The 24,549-nt window shown below is 56.0% G+C and overlaps 1 protein-coding gene and 1 pseudogene across 1 annotated transcript; one reads left to right on the top strand and one right to left on the bottom strand.

The window, feature by feature from the left end:
* Positions 1-222: 222 nt before the first annotated feature.
* Positions 223-18,179, top strand: LOC128267654 (uncharacterized). Its single transcript, XM_053004539.1, has 4 exons — positions 223-359; positions 7,421-7,570; positions 10,265-11,178; positions 17,590-18,179. The coding sequence occupies exons 1-4, from the start codon at positions 250-252 to the stop codon at positions 17,991-17,993; spliced, it is 1,578 nt and encodes a 525-aa protein (XP_052860499.1). The 5' UTR covers positions 223-249; the 3' UTR covers positions 17,994-18,179.
* Positions 18,180-20,829: 2,650 nt separating this feature from the next.
* The window catches only part of LOC128279196 (protein draper-like), a 3,960-nt pseudogene continuing 240 nt past the window's right edge, over positions 20,830-24,549 (bottom strand).

Here is a 24,549-nt window from a genome sequence, read left to right as displayed (position 1 = left end):
ACTCGGCTCCGCTCCGATCCGATCCGGTCGGGCGGGCGGTCGGTCGGTAGGTTGGTCAACCACCGTTCCGCAGTTAGTGTGTCAGTGTGCTTCGGAAGTGTCGGGCCGCGAGAGTGTCCCCGCCGCAAACACCTTTATCGCGTCACCGCGTCGCGAGATCAAAAGTGACCAAAGTGAGCCTCAGTCAGTGAGAAGGCTTTCCGAGTGAGTCGTCCCGTGGGTGAATCCGCGTCTGGCAGGGCTAACGCGATGGGAAAAATCTCCGGAAGCCACTGCCTGGTGCTCGGGTGCCGCAACCGGCAGCTGCTGAACCAAACCAACACCCGCTCGTACTTCCGGTTTCCACGCGATGCCGACCTGTAAGTAGTGCGACTCCACGGGCCTCGGGTCGGTTCTTGTTTTTTTTTGTTTCGAACCTCTTTGTTTAAGTCGCGCGCGGTCGGCGAAAGGTCGACGGGTTGGTCAAGCCAGCCAGCCAGCCAAGCCATCATTTATTAACGTGTAGTTCTGTAGCTAGCGCGGGGCACCACACCCAGCGAGAAAGAGAGAGAGCGAGAGGGTCGGGGCGGGCCATCTTGTGCAACTTGCAGGACCTTCAGTTCGGGAAACCCAACCAGCCAGCAGGAGGAGGAAGCAGAAGAAGAATTGCTGCTGCTGGCATGCCACACGAGGGAAGAGAGCGAGGGAACACAGACACACCAGGGAACGGCAGGCAGGCAGGGGACGCAGAGGGGAAGGAAACACGACGGCGACGACGATGGCAGGCAGGCCGCTGTGGGCCCCGGGGACCCGTAGCTCACAGCACACGCAACGCGGGCGAAGCGAAAGGCACACACAGGATGTGGGAATGCAAGCGAACGAGCGAGCGGCGACGGCCGATGTGGAGCGTAACGGACCGGCCACACACACACACACACACGGCCACGGGAGGGACGGGTCCCGTTCGGGAAGCGTGGAAAAGGAAGTTTGGAAAAAGGACCATCTGCCATCCATCGGGTCCCGTCGTCGTTGTCGGCCACGCAGAGAGTATAATATCCTCCATCCCATTCCCGGCCGGCCGGCAGGCCCATTCCCTACGCCACCGCCACCTCCTCCGCCCCGGGGGTCGAAAGCCGCCATCGGGTCGGACCCACCGACGACGGCAACCCATGGCCTTTTTCAGAGCAGTTCGTCGGTGTGCTGGCAGGGAGCCACCCCGACCCGGGTGGCGGCGTGGGGGAGGAATGGGGATTACCGAGGGAGGGCCCTGGCACTCTGGACTGGGACTGGTTTGCGCGCGGAGACGCGGGGTTACTCGAAACCGGATGGACGAACCCCGGGACCGGATGGGGCGTCCGTGGACTCCGGGCGAACGCTTGCCTGCGCTGCGCTGCTCGCGGGGGTTCCGCGCCGAAGGTCTTCCCCGCTGCTGTCCTCTCGCTCGCTCGCTCGTTTCCATTTCGCTCCCTCTCGTTCTCTCTCCCGTTCGGTCGGGGCAGGAAGCCTCCCTCGCGGGCATGCTACGGTCGTGGTCGGTGATGGCAGCTGGCGGTCGGCGACGCATAGGTCGGCCGCCCTGGCTCGGCGCACCCTCGGCGGACCAACCAACCGACCATCCGCCCGCCCGTGTGTGTGTGTGTCGTTGGGCAATTTCATCGCGCGTCGTTTGGTTGATGGGTTTCTTTTTTGGGTTTCGGGTTCGGCGGTCCGAGCGGTTTTCGGCCATTTTCGTGTCTCCCTCGATTTTGGACCAGGCACAGCGGGGTGGGTACCTGTCCTCCCCGCATTCCTTCCTCGCCGGTCGTGGCAGGCCGCAGGCCAGGTAGCAGCGCGGCATCCGATCCGAGTCCGGTGTTCGGTGGGGGCTTTCGAGGCGTTCCCGGCGTTCTTCTGGATGGAATGGTCTGGAACGGTCCGGTCCCGGCCCTGAAGGAGATTTATTTTCCTCCGGCACCAGGGGATCTGCGCTCTATCTGTGTGACTCTCCGCACACAGAGAGCCTTATCATGAGCGCCTGTTATGGAAAAGTGTACAATGTTGCCACCGGTCATCACCTCGGATCCGCGGCACGGTGTTTCACTTTGGTGGGCGACGACGAAAAAAACCCAACCGACGGATAAACGGACGACGACGACGTGGCGGTGTTGCGATCGCTCATCACCACCACCGCCACTAGCCCGCCCGCCCGTCAGCCAGCCAGCATGCCACCGTGCGCGCAGCAGCCCTGAACCACGGCGGAAGCAGCAGCAAGTGACCGACAACCGAACGGCGGCGGCTGGGTGTTGGCCACTGCGCCCGCGAGCGCGACAACGATAGGGGAGAGGGTCCGACACCAGCAGCGGCAGCAGCTTCACCATCAGCAACATCATCAGTAGCGGCACCACGATCATCGGCAATCAGCGGCAGCGATCGTGCGCTGGTGTTGGTGTTCATCCGGCTTACTCTGGCCTCGGTCTCGGGTTGGCGCATCCGCTAACCGCGCGCGCACACACATCACACCACACGCGCGCGCGGAGGTGGTTTTCCCCCAATCAGCAGCGGCAGCTGTGTGCGATGAGGCGGATGACGGCGACGCGAGGAGAGGTGCGACCGACCGCCGCCTGCGCACGAGTGTCCCGTGCAAAGTTTCGCTTTCGACGCACGGACGGTGGCGCGCGACGACCCGACCCTCCGACAAACGGGGCCGCGACCGCGAGGCGGCGCTGGCGGGCTGGAGATGATGGCTCTGGCTCTGGCTCTGGCTGCTGCTGGCTGGCTGGCTGGATGGTCCGGTCCGGTCGACACACACCACCAAGAGCGCACCACCAATCGAATCCGTTCCGTAATCGTGTGCCCCGGTAATGCGCACCGCCAGGAGGGGCGGAGAGGGTGTGCCCGGGCGCCGGGTGTGTCGGAGGACTGATATCGCTCCGTCGCCAGCCAGCCACCCCTCGAGGCGACCGACCAGCTAACTACACATTCCCAGTTGCTGGGTTCGGTTGGGCGGTCGGTCGGTCGGCGACGCGAGTACGTGCCCCGTGCCACACACACACACACACACACACGAGCGGTCGCCGCGCGGTCGCTCCGCAAGCAAAGCGCTGAACGGGGAATGAAGCGAACCTAAAAAAAAAGGAAAAAACAGTTCAGCTCCCGCCAGCAGCAGCGATGACATGCCCACCGCCCGCCGCCGCCGCGGCCGCCGACGTGTGACGCATGTGTGACGCGCGGCAGTGGTGGCGGTGTGTGTAGAGCACCACAGCCCTCCCTGGGACTGGGATCGTCCCCCGCGCAGCAGCAGCAGGCACACGGACGGGTCGGCCGGGGCGACCGGGGCGACATCCGCCAAGGGCAATCGAACTGAGCTGGGGCGAGTGAGCGCCAGAGAGAGAGAGGGAGAGAGAGAGCCACCTGAGCAGTAGCAGCAACACGAACAGCAAAAAAGCGCCAGCTCCACCATCAGCAGCGCGCGGGGACCCTCGGAGAGTAGCAGCGAGAACACGTCACTTAACACCACCACCGACCGTCCGACCGACCGGCGCGGCACCTGCGTCCGGCGAGCCACGAAAGAGCTCGTCGCCGTGCCGTGCCGTGTGGATAGAACCCACAAAGGCTGCGTCTCGGGCGTGTGCGTGTGCGGTGACGATCGGATAGCAGCAGCAAACACAAGATCAAGCTCTGATCTCTCCGGCGGCCCAAGATCACGATCGCGACGAGAAGAAGGATTCCCCGTTGGAACGAAGCGGCCACCTTCGGTGTCCTCCTGATCCGCAATTGACCCACTTTTGTGGTGTGGCTCGTCTCAGATCCTTCGGAAGCACCTTAAAACAGCATTCTATCATCAACAATGCGTTTAGGTACAAAGTGGTTCAATCTTACTTACGAACCCAGCATCCACTTGACAGTTGCACACGATCGGTTTGTTTACAACATGCCGATCGATCGATCGTTTGTTTACAAATTGGTGCAGCATTGCTTGGCGCGTTTGACAATTGCTGCTTGACTAAGCCCCTAAGATCAGCCTCTAATCGGATGTAATATGATCATTACTTTCAGATTTAATTAACAAACGAACGTTTATTGTTTTTTATCGCCTTCTCTGGCGGTATATTTATTCTAATCGACCGTCCACGAGGGCCAAAATATTGACAGCGACACGGTTATGTTGACGGAATGATTTGTTTACATCTCGACCCGATCGACATCCTTTTGTGGGTATCAACCCTTGGTCCGGGAGCCCTATTTACTTTGCGTTACAGTGCACCGCATGCTGCAGTAAGTCGAAAATTCACGTAAGGAATGGCCTCAGGGGGTGTGTGCGTGTGTCGCCATATCTTCTCGGCGCACCGGTAATGGCGGCGACGACGACGACGACGGTAGCTTATCGCCGTCCGTTTCCCGAGAACAAAGCGTCGGACCGGACCCAGTGTGCAGCGAATTCCGAGAACTCCGAGAAGGATATCTTTATTGGCAACGGCCGATCGACCTTCGTGTGTTATCATTTTTTGATAGCTCGTTCCGGTAGTGGTCAATCGGTTCCCGGTGCCCGGTAAACCACCTAACGAGTGCCGGCCACAGCCTCCGCCACAGATGATTAGGCCCCTTACCGACCGACACGGGGTTAATGGGTTTTCGGAGGCGGCGAAACACGGGCAACACGGTTGCAGCGGCGGCAACAAGGAAACAATTTGCCGGCGCGCCACCCGCGGAGATAGCCAATTGTTTCGGGGGCTGGGCACGTACGTGCCCGACCGAGCATCCGGCAATTTTTATGCCTCAATCTGGCTGACTGACTGGCGACACACGGCAAGAGTTACCGTGGTGCCGATGAGTCAGCGTGGCGTGCTCATTTTGCTCTTTGTTGTCGCGCCCTAACCTATCTGTGTGCCGGGGGTGCGAACGATTGGCGACGGCGATTGGAAATCCGGGAGCGCTTCTTATCTTGGTGTGGGGCACGAGCACAAACCCTACCGAGTGTCGCTGACGTGTTGGTCTAATTTAGGCACCCAAACGCCGTCTCTCCAGTCAAGACGAATCCTTACCCAGCGGTTTGGGAAGGTGTACCCGTCGGAACCGGCCCTTATGACTTTGGGCCTATCGCCACGCTGAAAGTCGTTTGGTGTCCATTACCACTGTTGGATGGTAGCCCGGGACCATTCCCCCTGGTCGTCGTCGTCGGCGGCCCGGCGCCGGTGACCTCGGGAATGCTGCCGAGGCAGGTGTTACGCGAGCCAGCTGCAATACCTGGCTTTCTCTCCGGCGGCGGCCCTTGGAGCGAGGAGTGTGTTACGTGGCTAGGCCCCGGGAAGACTCCTGGACCGGACCGTTCACTCGAAAATGTGTCGCAGCTGCTGTGCCCCGGCATCTGTCCCCGAACGTCGATGCTCCAGTCAACGAAAGGGACCCACATACAGGGGACCAGTAAGGACGCAGCCAGCCAGCAGGCCAACGCCCGATCCGCCTGGGATCCTTCTCCCTCTGGACAATGGGCGGCGGCCCAAACACAGATGTCAGGTCAGGATGTCGGCCCCGAGGGCCCCAGCAACGACGACGACGACGACAGCTGCTACGCGCGGACCTCATTTTTGCTGCTTCTTCTTGCCGCCCGAAGACGGTGTCTTATTTTAGGGGGACACACACACAGCACGGCACGCCACGGCACGGCACGGCACTGCACCCGGGGACTGGAAATGCACCCAACCCGAGACGGGAGAGAGAGAGAAGCAGCAGAAAAAAATCGAAACTTCGCGGCCCAACTGCTCTCCGGTTCGCCCCGTGCCGACCGACCAGTTCCCGGCCGCGCGACCCAACGGCGACGCCACCCCAGGGGCGCACGAAGAAGAAGCACACGGCGAAGAGAAGAAGCGAAGGAGAAAAAAAACACCCAAAAACGGTCGCCGTCGCTACGGATGATCGCGGACGGATCGCGGATCGCGGTGCTGGTGGAGTCACCTTCCTGAGGAGTGCGGACCTGCGTCCGTCCGGCGCCCGTTCCTACACTGGTCGTCCTTCAGCGGTCGGCGCAGCGCAGCTCATCAGCCGCTGGCTGGCTGGCTGCACTTGGATGGGCCGGTGTGCCCCGGGTGTGTTGTGCATCACCCCGAGAACCGGAACGTCTCTTGCATTGTCCTCTTTTGCCACTCGCTCCCTTGCCAAGGCGACTGCCAAAAGATCTGCTCTGCTCTGTCTCTCTCGTTCTGGAGTTGCTGCCGGTTCGGTTCCGTTGCTTTGCTGAACGCACCTGTCCAGCGTGGGGCGTTCTGACCCCAGCACCCTCTGCCCCTCCAGACCCCCCCACGGGGGGAGGCCTTGAGTGGTCGATCTTGCTCGGCAACAGCAGCGCGGGCGCCCGCGCGTGTTCGGGAAGCGATGGCAACCAGCAACCAGCGAGCGACAGAGACGGAGCGAACGAGAGTCACGAGTCCCACACCGCGGTGCCGCCGCCACATGCCACACATTCATCATCCGCCCTTTCCGCCCGCCCGCGTCCGCCAACCGGACGATGGGGCTGCCGAGGGCGATAAATGGTGCGGTTCTCTCCTCGACACACCACCGAGCAGAGCACCGTTTTTCTTATCGGCTGGACCCGCCGTGCCGGTCACCGTGCGTGCATGCGTGCGTATGTGTGTGTGTTGGTGGTCTTATACACCTCCCTTCTCTGGCGCCCCCCCACGCTCTGGTGCGATCAATCCGCCGCTGCTAAACACACATCGCGGCCAGCCAGCCCGTGGCCCGGGCCTCGCGTATATTTTGCTTCACTTTCGCAGTCACTCTCTCTCCCTCTCGCTCACTGCGTTCTGGTTTGGTGCCAACCTACTGGGGACCGAGGACCGCGCGCTCGCCATCGTCGGGGGTCGCCCGGTAATGTCGCACTTTTAACCCCTCGCCGGCGATCGTCGGCCCAGGGCGCTCCTCAATCGGGTCGTCCACGGAGGGTCCGAATCCGAACCCGGGGTTCCGCCCGGTCATTGTGCCCCATTCCGGGCGGACCCAACCCGATTTCTCTTTCCTGCCCCGAGACAGAGGGAGAGAGAGAACCCTCGCTCTCTCTCTTTCTGTGCTGCACCCGTGTGATCGCTCGCTGGCGTCATTGTCGCCGACAGTCGGTCGCGCCGCGAGGAGGACCCCTTCTCTCCGTGTGGAGTGCGTGCGTGCGTCGCGGTCGCGGTGATAATGGCGGCGGGTGACCGCGACGATGGGGGCTTCTCGGGGTGTTGGGTTTTTTCATTGGCGCGCGCTGATTACGAAACCACTACACACCGCACAGCGCAACCGCAGGCTGCGACTCCGGAATTTCCGCCGGGATTCGCTGAAGGAACTCCCGCGGTGACCCGCTCCCGTGTGAAGTTCCTCCCGCAGGAACTCAAGGTCACCCACCACACCTTCCAGAGGGCCCAGTTCTAATCGATCGACACTTTTTCTTCTTCTCTTTTCATGTTCCTTCCCGGTGGACGCTGCGCAGCTGCAAGAAGTGGGTCGACTTCTGCAATCGGCCCGAGCTGTACAAGAAGTACGACGAGAACGGGCCGGAGTATCTGTACAAGAGTTCCCGCATCTGCTCGGACCACTTTCAGCCGAGCGACTTCAACAATCCCAACCTCTACAGCCAAGGGTAAGTCAGGCTCCGAAGGTCCGAAGGCTACCTGGAGGGCCTACCAAGTCCTGGTCAACAATCCTTGAATGCGTGTGTGCGTGTGTGTGTCAAGGGACAGCGATCGCCGCCGCGATCGCAAGGTGTCGGCGGGTCGGCTTTTGGGGGGGTGACTTTTTTTTCTCCGGCTCCGGTTGGTTTCATCGGTTCCACCTTCGCGCGGACCTTCGCGCGCGCGCCGGGGACCGGATTCGATGACCGTCGCTGGTCGCGGTAAAATGATGGCGCGATGATGGCGGCGATGATGATGGGGGTCCGCCGTCCAAACCTTTGGACCCGCGCACCACCATCCGTGTGTCACACCCTGTGCGTGTGTGTGTGTGTGAGGGAGAATGGTTTCGGTTTTTTTTTCGTCCGTCGTTACCGCGCGGATATTCTCTGCCCCCGGACGCTCAGGATTTTTGTGCTCATCGCGCGCAGCGGTCGGCCCCGACCCCGTCGTCATCGCCGCTCGGAGAGGTTCGTGGGATATTGGTGTTAATTGGAAGCCCTCGCCGCGGACCGCTGCCGTCGCCACCGTCGGGAGGAGATATTTTATGTTTTCTCTCCGATTTTTTGCCCCGCCACCCCGACAGAGAGAATCCGGCCCGAGGAGTGGCCCCCAGGTTTTTAGGGCACACGGCGGCGGCGACGGCAGCACTTCTTGTGGGTGTGGGTTTTTTTGGGCCGGTGGGGACTCCGGACTCCGGAGGATGGAACTCAATATTTCAATCTTTTTACTTCGCGCATTCGCCGGGGGGGCGAGACGGAATCGGGCGACGATCACACCGGGGCGCGCAGGGCACCGAGAGGACTGTGACCCCCTCGGTTGAAAGGAAAAAAAATGCGAAAACGAAGACGCTCGAAGACGACACCCATCCCGCGAAAATAACTCACCAGCGCGCGCACTCGGCGCGCACCGTGACGCGCCGCGACGCCACACACACCCGGATCCAACCGAGGGAGGCGAGTGGATGCTGCGACTGACGACCTGCCCGCCCCGAACTCTGGGAAACTTAATGCTAATCGATTTTCTTGCTGTCCCCTGTCCTGTTCCTTCGCGCCGCTCGGACGGCGGTCGGTAGTTGGCCCAGACCGCGGTCCGGCCCTCTCTCTGTCTCTCTCTTCGCTGCTGACGACGTGTTTTGGTTGCCTTTTTTTTGCTGCTCGCGACACCTACGCGCCGTCGAGTGACCTACAGAACGGGAACCCCGCGTTTGTGGGCTCTTTTGGTTCGGATCAGAACGCAGGCACCCCACAGGAACTTGTGAAGAGCGCGCTGTCTCAAGGGCAGCAGAGTGTGGCCAGCTGTGTGACTCCAACATTCCAATCGAACGCCTGTCGCCATAGAGAACCAAAGCCCTCGGTGTGTGTGTGCTTCCGTTTTTTCGGGGCCGAGGACCGATGATGCGCGAGGTGACAGGCTGATGGACACTCGACTCGGCGGGTCCGGGTCCCCGGGACCCCGGTAATGGAAGTGCTCCTTTTGAACCCGGCCAATGCCACCACTCCCAACACACACACAGACACCCACAGGCCACCGCCAGACCGCCGTTCGAGGTGTGTTCAAAAAGTATTGCGACATTTCCATTTCCGCGAGCTACGTATATTCGATTTTCGATTTTTTTTCTTGTTGCGTGGCGTCGTCCTTTTATGGCCTGCTTTAGTTTCCGGAACAAGGAAAAAGGAAAAAAGAGGGTCCGATACGGTAGATTTGTTTACGTGACGGATTGCATGGACATGGACGGATTTTTCACATAAAATTTGATAAAGGTTCTTTGACATCCATTTTTTTGAGCAAAGAAAAATCGACGATGAGCCAAGAAACGTCGAAGCAAAACCGCAAACAGAAAATCGAAAATCGGATACTCGTAGCCCTCGCGTAAATACAAAATTACCAGAACTTTTGGGACACACCTCGTACTTTAAAAGCCGTGCCAAGCCGAGAGTGGAAGGTGACGATGCAGGTACGCACGGGGTGGACCGGTTGGTTCACCACCACACTCCGAGCTTGCTGGCCTCGAGGCACACGGGCCGAGGGACGCGGTGCGCCGTGGCGACTGAAAACCACCCCAAAAAGGTTTCTCAGACCAATCTCTATTACCGTGGCCTGGCTACCTGAGGCCGCCGTGGCCACGGTCCCTGTGAGAGGACCCAAACCGACGGGAGGGAAAAAAGCGAAGAGGGGATTGTGGACCTCGGGACTCAACGCGGCGTGAGAACGGAACGGAGCCTGCCGCCGCCTGCCTTGGTGTGTCGGAAGGGACACACCACATCCGCCCGTAGGCGGGCAGAGGGTGGAGGGACCGAAATGAAGCATCAAACTTAACTAACGACAATATTTTTCTCTCTCTCTTCCTTTTGCTCGCTCTGTCTTTCCGGCTTCTTGTCGTGCGATGTCTGCCGATGCCGATGCGACCTCCCGATGTCCTTGTGCCCTGGCGCGCTGTGTGCGTCGCGTGTCGGAACTCAACGACGCCACCAAACCGAAAAAAAAAATCCACGGACCACTCCAACGACGACGACGGGCAAAATGGCCGCTCACACACACCAACAACGCGTCCCGCGGGTTACGCGGCGGCCTGTCGCTGTGCGATGCAAAAAAATATGCTAATGTGGCGTGGCTCTCCTCATCCCACCCCCGGGCGCTCATTAACACCTCCTCCGGGTGGCCAGCCTCAAAAAGGGTTCCGTACCGACGGTGAACCCGGCGTGCAAGGAATCGAAAGCTGCGCCCGTGAATGGGGCTACGGCGGCCTCGACGGCCGGCCCCGTTGCGGCTGGTGGCGGTGGCGGCGGCAGTGGAAGTAGTAACGGGGCCGGGTCTCCGATCGACGAGAAGTTTCTTTCGGCAGCCGTAGCGTCGATGGCCGGGGCGGCAGCCGCCGCCGCCGGCGGGACCCACCATCCTCATCACCACCATCTGTCCACGCTGATGATGGCGGCGGCCGTCGCCGCAGCGGCCGCCAGTGCCAGTGCCGCCAGTCCTCCGTCCTCAACCGCCGACACTTCGCCCATCGCTCCGCTGAACCTGAAACGCCCCGCAGCAACCGCCCTCGCCGGTACAGCAGCGCCCGCGGTGGCATCCAACAACAGCAACGGCAACGGCGGAGGCGCCGGCGGGCCGATGGCGGCGAAGCGTAACCGTGCCGTACCGCCGCTGGCGACCCCTACCGGTGCCCTTGCGAACCTCATTCAGCGCCAGCAGCAAATCAAGGAGCAGCAGCGGAAGGCGGCGGCAGCGGCCGCCGTTGCAGTGGCTGCCCTTGCCAACGGTCAGGTATCCATCACGCCAGCCTCCGCCACCCGCGGTACCGGCGGCGCACTTTCGCTCGTGACCACCGGAACGGGGACAACGACGGCAGCGACGACGACCCCGACGGTCACCACCACCTCATCCACGTCGCCACCGCTGCCACCGCTCGGTGCCCTGTCGCTGAAGCGCGTCAGCCTCAACAACAACAACCACAGCGTGAGCAACAACAACCACACCCACCACAAGCTGCTGCTCGGCAGCGGGGGTGGCGGCGGGAGGGACAAGAGCAACGACTACGGCATCAACATGATCGATATGGACATGTCCGGTGGAGGTGAGTTTCGGGAGGTTATGTGGTTCCTAAGGGCGATGATGAGCCTTACTCGCGGGCAAATGGCGCGAGGGCCGCTTAAAATTGGCTTTGTCAGGCCCGATTTTTTATCTCACGACACGCAAATCGGTGGCGAGCTATACACACACACGCGCGTGTGCGCTGAGTGAGGAGAAAGAACCCCGGAATAAAGCCCCAAGAATCAACAGCCCCTCTGGAATTCTGAGAGCACAGAGAGGACACTCTGGAAATATGGAGCCTCTGACCAGTCCTCTTAACTTGGGTCCTCGTGGTGGTCACCCCCGAGTGCTTGATACGGATCCCGGAAATCCCGGGCCACAAATTTTCGCTTAAAGTTAGATGTCGCGTTTGGGGCGCAGATAAATTGGTCCGCATTTCCGTGGCCAACCATCACACACACATTGGCAATTAATTTCCACGACCTTTTGTCGGTTTTACGCGCCCGCGGTAACTTCACAATTCCATCGACGTGGAACTTTTGACGGTTTATCGGCGGTGAAAAGCTCAGCGGCTTCGTTCGTTCGGTCTAGGTTTTCCTGTTAACTGAGGCTCTGGATCGTTTCAGTGGCCCTTTATTTACTTGTCGCTGTTGTAGCGGCTTTTGCTGTATCCTTCCACACACAGACACGGCACCAAAGTTCAATTTGATTCGAGCGACCGATTTGGGCGAAATACCAGGCGCCAAGATACCAAGAGACCTCACCATGTGACTTCTGGCCCATTCTGGTTGTTTTGCCATCGATGCATGGTTCTAATTGGCCGTTTGTTGTCAGAAGCAATCTGAGTTAGCGGTTTCACTAGGTTTAAAAAGCTCTTGATACATCACACCTTTCTGTCCCACCAGAAAGTAATTTTTTTGGAGTGCTCCGACGCTTTTTGCTTATTAAGCAATTAAAATATTTTAAAGCGCTTTAAAGTGCTATTTAACCTCTTCCAAAAGTCGACACCTCTTCAAAGATAAGTTGCACACTAAATTATTGACCTGAAATCATTTACCTGATGTCAAAACAAGGTAATGTTGCCAAAACAGCAAAACTAGGATGGTCCAAATTGACAGCTAGAGCCACCTGTTTAACAGTCCCACTCTCAAGTTTTGGACCTGGTATAGTCTTTTCGGAAAATCCGTTTGTCCTTTTAGAACCGGCACTCAACAGAGCACAGCAAGAGGCCCCCGAAGTGTCGTAAAACTAAACGCCCTACCCCCCAAGAGACCCCCCCAGTATAGTAGTAGTTGTGTTGATGGAGACCCCTAATCGGAGCACTCTCTCCCTGTCTATTTGTGGTCTTTCTCTCGCTCTCTCTTTCTCTTGCGGCGGCGGCACCATTCATAAAAATGGTAATCACACATGGCCGTTGGTGGTGGTGGTAGTCACAGTCACACAACACAACAACGCCCATTTGCATGACGCCACCACCGACCAGACCAGATGATTCGCGCAATGCGGCCAATGCTCAACCCGTCATCGTCGGAGGAGGGTGTGTGCGCTAAGGACATTCCACCCTCTCTCGGTGTGTGTGTGTGGCCATCTGTTGCTTTTGCGCCCGCCCTTTGTCGGGGCACCTTTTTTACGTTCCTCGATCTGACCTGTTGGGTGGCGAGGTCCTGGCGGGGATGATCCGTGAAAGCGTCCTTTTCCGTTTCCTTTTCGGAATCCATGAACCTTAGATCGTTCGTTTCTCGGCCACCCTTTGTTTAGCTTTTTCCCCTGTCCTCGGTTGTTGGTGGTTCACTCACTTTCCTTCGTTTAAGACATTGTTCGGAACCGGAACCGGAAGCGAGGAGCGTAACCTGTTTTTTGCCACCAACTTCTGATGCGATCATCCATCAAACGGCGGCGGTCACCGATGTCCAGGATTCAAAGACCGGCAGGATCGTCAGGATCCGGGATCGTCGTCCCTAGGGCTGTTTGTTTGCTGGCGACACGCTTTCACTTTCTGCCTTCCTTTCGTCGCCGGTACATAAAAACATGACCTACATGAATCACACACGACGACGACGAGATGTCCTCACGGGGAGCAGCAACGATTCGGTCCCTTTGTCCTTCGCGACGCACACATTCGCACGACGCGCCCGAACCGAAAAAAACAACCGGAAACCGGAAGGTCACACATGCGCACCGGAGACATACGTGTCTGTCGCAAAGTTTTAGTATTCCGCTCGCCGACATCAAAGGGCCGACGGCGGTCTCAAGACAGTTCTGATGGCTCCTCCGGCCGGCCGGCCGGCCGTTGCTGGGAGAGGATTGCACCGCGGCACGGCCTTGCCACCTGATTCGAATAAATTAACCCGGCAAACCCGGAGGAGAGAATAACGGTGCCAATCTTTGGGTAGAGTAGGTAAAAAGGCTTACCGCAGCGTATGAGGTGTTTGAATTTATTCTTCCCGTTTTACAATAGACGGCATTACTAACTAAATTTCACAAATATTTTTAAATTTAATATGTGTTTGATAGCTACTTTTATTACGCATCTAAGTCAGTATTGGCTTTTTTAGTTAAAGTGTAAACAGCTCCTTAAAGTTAAAGTGTAAACATCTGAAAATGTCGAGTTTTGCTTTGCTATGATAAGCTGATTTTGCAACATGACAACGTTCGACCATACATCGCAAAACCGGTCAAAACCTATCTATCTCGGATGGGAACCTTGCTGTATTCACCAGATTTTGCCCTTTCGGACTAGTATTTGTTCCGTTACATGAGTAACTATTTGGCAGCACAGGGGTTCACTTCTTATGAAAGTATTGAAAAATGGGTCTCTGAATGGATCGCTTCTAAAGACGAGGAATTCTATCGACACGAAACCGGTCAATTATCTGAAAGATGGAAGAAAGTAGTAGCTAACGATGGACAATACTTTCATTAAAGTAGTCATATGTTTTGTCGAATAAAAAGCGCAAGAATTAATTCTAACACCTAATACAACAATGAATCACCATTGCTTCTCGCTGCGTGCAACACGTGCCTCCGGGGCGCCGTAACTAGGAGTAAGCGTGTGCTGAGATTGAGTTCTTGTTTGTCTCAACATTGTTGTCCTGCCTCCAAACCGATCGATCCAGTCCAAGACCTTCAGCGTCCGATATCATTCGCGTCATTCCAATCCAATCTGTTCTCTCAGCTCACCAGAGCCCCCGCGGGGTCTTCCCGTTTGCTTCCCGCGCGGGGGCCTATTCCTCTTCTTCCCTTCGCTCTCTTTACGTGCCACGAAGCATGTGAAGCTCTGTCTCTCTCTCTCCCTCGCACATCAGCGGGCCTTATCACCACAGCGAACGCGGCCACCAATCGCACGTGCATCACGACGACGACGACGACGACGACGACGACGACGACGTCTGCGCTTCGCTTCACACACTCGTCGTCGTCTGAGGGTTCTGATAATGCGGTCGGGCCTCACGCGGGGTGGGAAACCTTAATCATTCATCGTGCCACATCATTCATTCTATTGTGTCCCGGGGAGTCGTCGTCGTCGTGGAGCGCACAAAAGAATTAATCGGCGTATTTATGTTTCGGTGCTCCTGCTCCTTTAAGAGCGCGTTTGCGCGTTGCGCGAACAAACGCGCGTCGGAATGCGCTCTCTCTCGCTCTCGGGCCAGCAAGGATCGCACCGTGTGATACGGTTTGTTAAGAATTTGTTTACGACACACAAACACACACACACACCACGGTCCAATTGTGGTGGAATGATAACAAGAAGGCGCCGCACCAACACACGCGATTGTGTGAATGAAAGTGAAGCTCTCTTTAGATTCGCGTTTCGCGGGGAGAGACGGTGACGTCGACGCACCGATGATTGTGTCCTTTTTGTTTTGGTTTTTTAACCCAAACATGTACACACGCGAGACGTGACGCGACGCACGAGGTCTGTTAAAAAAATATCCGGAATTTTGTGTGTTTAAAAAATTCCTCCGCAAGCACTTTAAAAAATACTAGCAGGCCCGGCGAACTCTGTTTCGCCCCATAGGCAATGGGCCCCCGGTGATAGGAGCAGTCGGTAACGCTCGTCCCTGTATCGCAGCTGGCCATGGGTTCGATTCCCGATTCCGGCGTTCCAGGGGGGTTGGCGCGGGACTAACAACCCGGCCCGTAAAAACGAACGTTTAGAAAGAGTATCAGAGATTAACATTGTCGCTGGTTGGTGCAGGCTAAAACCGTTCAGCGGTCGTTGTCCAATAAGAAGAGAAGCGCTTCATTTCGTCAGCTGATCTTGGAATTACTGGCAGTGTTTGGCGGAAATTTCAGGACAGTAAAATCATTGCCCCTCCAAAACATCTCGCAACATGCGCCAAACATCTCGATTATATACGTCATTAGTGAGCTAGTGAACGCTGCATTAGTGAGAAAGAGAAGCCAACAATTGTTTTCTGTTGCTCGCTCTGTCTGTCCCGTTGCAGTATATGAAAAAAAAACACATTGTGCGTATTGTGGCTTCATTGTGACGCGATCGGATTATAAAAAGTATCCTATCTGGGGCCCTTGGATCTAAGCTACCTCCACACCAATTTTCAGCCAAATCGGTTCAGCCGTTCTTGAGTTATAAGTAAACAGCCAATAACGCGGTACTCTTTTATATATATAGATTTTATGTGATCTTGTTCAGCTCCTCCTTCGAAGCTGTCTATAGGTCAAAGGTTACGAGCGGCCAGATCTACGGGAAATACGGTGACTTGTGGCATCATTCGTCACCAGTTGGGACCCTCTGGAGCAAACCGTTGGACCGGATCGCGGATACAGTCCAACAGCTCTTTGGCAAAAATTGACTGATCATTCAAAGTGGCCGAATTTGTCTGCGAGAGACATGAGTACACTCAACATGACGCCACAAAAAATCGAAAATCGAATTGTATTCGCGCGGAAATTCCAAATTACGGATACTTTTTGAACAGCCCTCGTACATGCGCCACGAAGGAGCAGAAATGAAAATGAAACCTCTCTAATCCGCCGCCGACGACGGAGAATAGATAAGTGGAAGAAAAAGAGCTCGTGGAAGAAGCCCGCGATTGCGTGCGTGTGTCTGTGTATTTGTTCCTGTTCCTTTTATGTGTTTCGTCTCTCTGTTTTGATTCACGCATTCTATGCGCGCGGCCGCCGCGGCGTTTTTAATGCGCCGCTCTCCATATTGTGCTCTGCATGTTAAGGGGGCGGTGGGGGCTCCCCGCTCTAATGCCACCCCCCGCGTGGTGGGGCTTGCGTGCACACGCGACGACAACGGGGTGGTGCGCGTTGCTGGTTGAAGGTCACGCAACGAGACAAACCACGTGGCGTGGCTCGACGACCGATGCGGTGTGTTTGTGTTTGGTTCTTCGCCTCTTTTTTTTGCTGTTTATTACAGTTTTCTTGCTGCGTTACGTGCCTTTATGCTGCCTTTCTAGTTCTCTCTTTCCCTCTGCATCAGTCGCCGTGGAGTTTACGACTTTTGTTTTGATTCCTGCCCATCGTGGTTCTTTGCCCGTTTCTTATTCGCTGCTCTATTTTGATTTGTTCCATTTTTCCTTCCTTTTTGCCCCGCTTTTCTTTGCACACCCGATGGCCTGTTTCCACGTGTTGCGCAAAGAGCCATAAAACCAGTGTCAGTGGAGCGTATTGATCACTGCCAGACACACACACACACACACGGGCTCTCGGCACGGCACGTGACGTACTTTGCGGGACGCAAACACCGACGACTAATCGCACGCGCCGCCGTGACTTCCCAAGTCCATGGCTGGTCCATGGGGTGCCCCCCCAGCGAACCGGTTTGGTTCGCTCTATCTTTTTTCTTTGTTTGCGGTGTGTCTCTCTTCACGTTTGACCTTGAAGAGCCCCCGCCACTGACCGATCGCGCCCGTGGCCCACTTGGTCCACTCGGCAACATAATGTGTGAGTGGCTCGCTCCCTGGAGGAGACGGAGGGCCTCTAATGTCGCAGACGCACAGAAACTGGTTCCACCGGCGGCGGATTGCTCGACTTCGGATTTGTTCCGCCACCGATTGGCCGCGTGGATCGTTTCGAGAAAGAGAGAGAGCGCGAGCGATCGGTTCCTGTTCCGGTGGGCGAGGCGAGCGTGGGAATCGCGACGGCAACTGTGTGGGAGCCGCCCACCGCTGGGCCCGTTATCTCCCGTTAGAGACCCCACAGAGAAAACCGAACCCGGCCCGGCCCGACCCGACCGACCACAAACAAGTCACCACACTCCCGGATCCCGGAAAACGGAGCGATTGACCGCGGACTGTTGGTTTCTTATCGGGCGGCGGCCCGGAGATTGATAAGACATCCCTGTGAGCAACTGTGACCCTGGCCTGGCCTGTCGTTGAGAGGAAAGAAAAGCTAGAAAGCACAAAATGTCTCAACTTCCGATCCGCGAGTGTACCGGCGCGCTTTACTAATTCGAACCGATTCCGTCTGTCCTTTCCCTTTGCAGACTCCTCCGAAGGCGACTCGAGTAACCAGCATTCGGCGGACGAAGAGTACGCCGCCTACCGGCAGCAGCTGAAGGTGGCCAGGGTCGAAGCGGCCATCCCGCCCTCGTTGAAATCGCAGCTAACCGTGACGCCGGCGGGTGGCGGCACCACCACCAGTACTACTGCCATCACCAGCACGACCACCGCCACCGGAACCACCACCATCAACAACAACAGCATCCACAACGTGAACGCCAACGGGGGCAGCCCGCCGAACGGGCTGGTCGTGAACTACAAGGAAAAGTACGAGCAAACGCTGAAGGAGCTGTTCGCCTGCCGGAAGATCGTCAAGAACCAGAACAAGGCGATCAAGCAGCAGCAGGGCGAGATCGACTTTCTGAACCAGCTCCTGAAGGAGAAATGATGCGCACCACGCGGTGTTGGGACGGTGGAAGAACTGGTGCCGGAATGTGAAGGAGCAGCAGCCGGTAGATGGTCGGTATCGATCGATCGGTAATCATGGAGGAGGATGCGATCGTTACACACACACACACCCACATTCCACGGAACAGGGTCGGGAGCCACCCAGGGGACGTTGATATTACTTTTAGTGGACAAGCGGTAGCAGCAGCAGCAGACAGGGGGCATCCTTCATCGGTCATCCTGTGTACAAAAACGAAGGAATAGCATCAGTTGCCAGTAAAATCCAATTACGCCAAGAGAAAAGCAAAGAGCAGCCAGGGACATAGAGAGTGAGGGAGAGGGAGAGGGAGAGAGACAGGGAGAGAGTCACTATTTGTAGGGAGCCGGAAGTAGCAGGACGAGTCGCATGGAATTGCCAAAATAGTTTTAGAACTCGCGGGTGTCCGGATGGAGGACCATCAGGAAGATGAATCGGTAACCGGCATCGGCAAGGCATAAGCGTGTGCGTGTGCGTGTGTGTTTGAAGATGTAAGCTATTGTTTAAGTTAAGGTCCCGCTCGTGTGTGTTACTAATGAAACCGTGCATATATTTAACTATTTAGAAGGTTCTGCTAGGGTTTAGGGTGTGTAGCGCGGTGGTGAAGGGGCCGGTAGGGACGGTAGGGCGAAAGGAGCGCCGTGTGTGTGTGTGCGGTGTGGTTTGGGTGGGTGATTTGTTTTAGCGTTGAGTAGCGGTATTTAAGGTATAGAAAGAATTCTGCCCCAAACAAATGATAATGTACACAGATGAAGATGGTTTGGATCTTTTAGGATGGACGAGAAACAGAAAATAAAAATGCCACAAAAACACAACTCGAAACAGGAATTTAATGCGCCTTTTGAACCTCACTCAAATAGACTCAGTTAGAAGAATCGACGAAAAGGACGAAAAAATTAGCAAAACAATCCAATCCCCTAAAAGAAGTAGAGCGCAGCGTTGTTGTAGGGCGGGATTTAAGGTTTCGACACACACCGTGGTAGGGCGTGTTAGTAATTAACGATCGAATGGGCTAGCGAATGGGAATATGGGGCGGGAAAACAAATGGTCCACACAACAGTAGATAGGTTAATTTGCCAAACAAAATCCGCCGTAAGCCGACGACGGAACGGAACGGAAATCAGGCGGGTGTTTCGCTTTTCATAGAATTTCATAAAATCAGGCGCGGAAAGGTTCGTTGCTTCGTTGTTGGGGTCTCGGCATCATCATCCCGTTACGTTACCACACCAGTGAAACGGTGAACCACAGGACACTTGCCAAACGGCGACCCCAACCCGTCAACGGAACCACTGTCTCTCTCGGTGGTGAAAGTTTTCCAAGAACTGAGACACGCTTGGTTTGGGCGGCCGAACGGCGGCAATGAAGGCAATTATTTACATACGTTGGTAGTGTTAGACAAGGAGCGACGGAGCAGCCCTCCGCCGTTGATGAAACGTAATAAAGCCATACACATTTAAGTGATAGCCTTTTCTGTGCCGTACTTTGTGACATTTGAGAAAACCGATCGGCCGGTAACGTTCTACTCGTAACATACTTATTACGTTTTTATTTAAATGATTTTGTTTGGTTTTTTTTTACAATAATCAGTAACCAGCGAAAGTTGCTCGCTTTAAACGTCCTTTAAAATACAATATTTTGCTGATTGCTCGAAAATAGTTAACACTGTTTAGAGATTTGCTTTTTGACCATTGCGGGGTTTCTCACTTTCATCATATTTTCTCGGGCGCACCCACCTAGTTTAATAGTAAAATTTATTGCTTTTTATCAAATGCTGATCGGTTACTGTTTTGTTATCAGACTTCTTGACGATCCCTTATGCTTTATTGTGAATAGGGTTTTCTTTGCCACTAACGTTAGATATAGTTTTCAGTAAAAAGGGTACCACATAAGCTAGCGAATTCGAATGACGACGAGTTCGAAGGACCCTTCCACATCAATTTCTCACGGATGGGTCACTCTAACGGAGATCTAAATTACGGATTATTGCGCCTTCACAGTGCCAGTCACCGGCAACGTAACTCTGGTCTGGCCCAGGACCGAGGATCGACCATCGGCGCGCAATAATGAGAACAAGAGTAAAAGTCTATATAAATATTCAACACGAATCCGAATCTGAATGATTTTAAAATGTTGCCAAAGGCCTCCATTCCTCCTCCATAATCTTTCCTTTTTGCCTGTTTTAGTGTATCACTTGTCTCTGTACGTGTTGCGTTTACCGTACTTTACACCGGTTTCGATTCGCTCCTTTGGGGGTTCCCTTTTCTACGTCGCGCATTCCTACCTCATACCTATTCTTATCATTCGCTTACCTTACAATCAATCGGTACTACACTTTTTCCTACTTTTGGCACGATCCGCACTTTGAGCGGCAGCTTCCACCGCACAACTACGCACAAAAAATACTAGTCACACTACTAAGATGCTGACCCTTGCTGCTGCTGCTGGCCACTGGCCACGGCGATGGCGTTTGTTTGTGATGGGTGATATGAAGTGTATTCGTACGGATCATCGCAGGACGCTCCGATGAAGGCTCTCTCTCTGTCTCTGGTGCGGACCACGGAATGCGAGAGGCGAAGGTCCTTCGCCTGGTTCTCTTAATCTAACCCTAATCGATACCTAATGAACAACGTTCAATTACACGTTACGCAGTGCCGGACGATGAAAGGAACGCGATGGGGGGCGGGGAGTTGGGCGGGTGAACGAAAGATTCGGGTGCGAAGGAAACTTATCGGGACGATTATCACACGCAAATGCACAAAACGGCTTATCAAACTACTTAATCGGGGAACTAACACGACACTCATTCCTTGATGTTGAGCTGATGGTCGGGAATCTTGGTCCCTCCTCCACCCGACGACGACGACGAAGAGGACGTGCTGGGTGAGGTGCCGGGCTCAGCGCCATGTCCGGCACCGCCCAGCATTGGCACGTAGATACTGCCACCATCGTCGGTGCCGACTTCCGGCACCAGGTGGAGCGTGGCCGTCGTCGACGTGGAACTACTGGAACCGCCACTCGTGCGATCGTGCTCGTGGTCACGACGGTGATGGTGGTGCGGCAGCGGTGGTGGTGATTCCGGTGGCGTAGGCGAAGAGTTGGACGATGACGAGAGATCGTTGCCGGTCACCACCATCGCTGCCGCCGATGACGACGACGGGGCGGCTTGGTTGGCCGCGGTTTGCATGTACCGCGGTGCGGAAAGATTGTTGATCACGTTGATTGGTTTCGGAGATCCGCCGGGGGTCATCAGTGGGCCACCGGCCGTGCCACCGGCAGCCGCAATGTTTCCGTTGGGCACCAGGGGCGAGCCACCGACGGCGCCCTCGTCGGGCATGCGGAAATAGTGCGCTTTATGGGAGCTCCCAGCGCGCGAGTAGTCCAGATGATCGTATTCGGTGTCTGTGCGGGTTGAAAGGGGAACGACAAGGGTTAGCTCTGGTGTTACTTTCGAACCGGGGGGCGGTGCTAGGGTTTAAGACCTTCTTTCATTCCCAATCGCCAAAGGCGTTTGGCGGGAAACTTACAAATGTTTAAAGGATATTTTGCTTCTTGCCTTTTAGAAGCTGCATGCGTAAAAGAAGGAAGATAAATCGTAGATGTTCCAAGCATTTCACGAGTATCGCGGGGGGTGGCTTAATAGAATCCTAATCACACTTACCGGCCATCGAATCCTTCAGTCCGATCTCGTCGTACACGTGGTCCTTGTAGTAGTTCGGATTGGTCAGATCCGCTTCCAGGTTCTTCAGGCTCTGCTCCGGATAGTAGTGAATGGAATAGGCTGCCGGTGGAAAAAAGGATAAAGAACGGCTGCCCTCGGCTTACAGACCATCCCCCAGATGCTTACACTTATCCGTGCCATGCTCGTTGTTGTCCGGATAGCTGTACTTGTCGTGGTTCGGTGTGTGCCGGTGTCCGGTCGTCAGGACGGAGCACAGGACTGTTCGGAAGCACTCCGCGCAGCAAACCGGTGCGTGCGTCGAGCGGCGGCACCGCCGTCAGGCAGCTTCCATTTGGGCCCGACGGGCCCGAACCGGTGCGTGCGTAGACCGGATTGTCAAAGTGACTCGGTTGCTCCTGGGTCATGTAGTTGACGACGTGATTGACCTCCGCCCGCAGATTAGCTACCCGCCGACGGTAGTACAGCATCAGGATCAGGACTACGGTCGCAAACAGCACCATCAGTACGATCGTCCAAACCGTGCCAATATTGCCGGCTATCGCGGGGAAAGAAAGTGCAACGGGAAAAAACCAGAATTAATGCCGGCTTGTAGAGGGCGACGCGTGGACAGAAGACAGATAAAAACTGTGGTGGTGGTGGGCCGTGCTAATCTTTGAAACAATAAGTAACCACTTAAAATGCGTGCCAAAGGCAGTGTGCTAACGATTCACTCAACCGGACAGCAAGCGATCTCTCACACACACACACAATTTACCGGATCGCCGATCGAAGTCGACGATACTCTCGGCGGCGCTAGAATCGATCGCGCTTTCAGTAGTTACATCGGCAAGCGTTGCGCCTTCATCGTGGTGGTCCTCCCCGAACGGACCACCGGCATCCACAATTGCCACCGTTGTGACCAGGCCTTCGTCGGGTGAATGGACCACTTCTTCCGTTGTGCTTTCCGACATTCCGGTAATAGTGTGACTTTCATCGATCAAATGATCCTCAGAGCTTTCCCAATAATCAGCAGTTGCTGTATCCGTTACACTTCCGTTGCTTGCGGTGGCATTATCTGAGGACAATATCATCTCCGTGACTTCTGTTCCTTCGAATGGAGTAACAGTTTGGGTGTCCTCCTCCGGACTAGCTGTACTTATTTCGTTTGTTTCATTCTCCCGATCATCCTCATTTGCGCTCCTTTAACCAAGCGAACGACGATCTTCTGTCCCTGGTGTAGCTCTATGGTTCTGGCACCACTTCCCCGATCCTCGCTGCTCGACTGAAGGTTAACGTACGATAGGTTTACCGCAACGTGATCACCCTGCGTTGCGGCGGGTGCGGCACTTTCCGCCACCGGACGGAACGCATAGCTGGTGGTGTTGATGAACGTTTCCAGCACGTTCGTAACGTCCGTCCGCATCGTTACGTAGGCCGTTGCGCGTACCAACGTTACGTCCAAAAACCCGTTCTTACGGTAAACCAGCGTTACCTGGTGGCCGGGCCGTAGCGAGTGTGTTTGGTTGTACACGAGCATAAAACGATTGGCCCGCAGTGGGAACACGATCGTCACGTTGAACAGGGCTGCCACGGCGTGATCCCGTGCGTGATCAAGGTGGTTTTGCTGCAACTCGCGATGATCGTAGTTCGTCGTAGTGTTCATGAGGACGATGGAAATGTTGTACGCAATCGAACCGTGGCCATTCATTTCGGTAATTTCCTCTTCCGTAGGCAAAAGGGGGATAATAAGAATGCTAAGTATAGGTCCGGCACACGGTTTCCGCACTGAAAATCCTTCCCTAAAAACGAAAAACCCTACCACGATTCCCATTACATCCTGTCTTGGCTCACCTTCATCGACGCGCTCCTGCACGAACCGGTTCGTCATCCGCTCGTCACAGTTCTTCCCGGTGTAGCCCGTCGAACAGACGCATCCTTTGGCCGCGTGGCACACAAAGTTGCCGGGCGGACACTCGCACGTCTTCATGCAGTGATTGCCGTAGAACCCGTCCGGGCACACCTCATCGCACCGGTGGCCCATCCAGCCGGCCTCGCAGTTACAGTTTCCATCGTTCTTCCGGCACTTGGCATTGTTGTGGCAGTTGCAGCGCTGACTACAGTTCGTCCCGTAGAACATGTCCTCGCACGCCTTCTCGCACCGCGTCCCGGTCCAGCCGGGCGGACACTGGCACTTGCCGGTGACGTGCGAACATTCGCCACCATTCTTGCAGCTACACGTCTGCAGGCAGTCCTGTCCGAAGAACCCGGACGAGCACGGATGCTCGCACGTTGGCCCAATGTACCCGGGCGGACAGCTGTACTTGCCCGTGATGGGATTGCACGTTCGGTTGCTCTTCGAGCTACTGCCACTGTCGCTCGCCCCGGGACACTTCTCGAGACACCCGTGACCAAAGAAGCCGGCCGGACACGGATCACTGCAGGTCGGACCGGTCCATCCACGCGAACAGATACAGTCACCGGTGGTCGGATCGCAGGACGAATTGTTGTGACAGGTACAGATTTCGTTGCAGTTCTCACCGTAGTAACCGAGCGGACAGCGACTCTCGCACCGAATACCTACGGAACACAGATGCAGAGAAGATGGTCGTTAGATGGTTAGTGTTTCGGATGCGGCTGCTTGAATGAGCCTCACCACCCCAATCCGCTTTGCAGATACACCGGCCGGTGGTCGCATTGCAGACCAGCGTGTTCTCCAAGTGGCAATCGCACACCTGGCCACAGTTCTGGCCGAACCGACCGGACGAGCACTTTTGCTCGCACAGCTCCCCGGTCCAGCCGGCCGGGCAACTGCACTGCCCATTGACCGGATTGCAGACGCCAGCGTTCCCGCACCGACACTGC

Source organism: Anopheles cruzii, chromosome 2 (genome assembly GCF_943734635.1).
Source record: "Anopheles cruzii chromosome 2, idAnoCruzAS_RS32_06, whole genome shotgun sequence".
In the NCBI taxonomy this organism is placed as follows: domain Eukaryota; kingdom Metazoa; phylum Arthropoda; class Insecta; order Diptera; family Culicidae; genus Anopheles; species Anopheles cruzii.
Note: the sequence above shows the minus strand (reverse complement) of the source record. Positions and strands in the feature narration are given on the sequence as shown.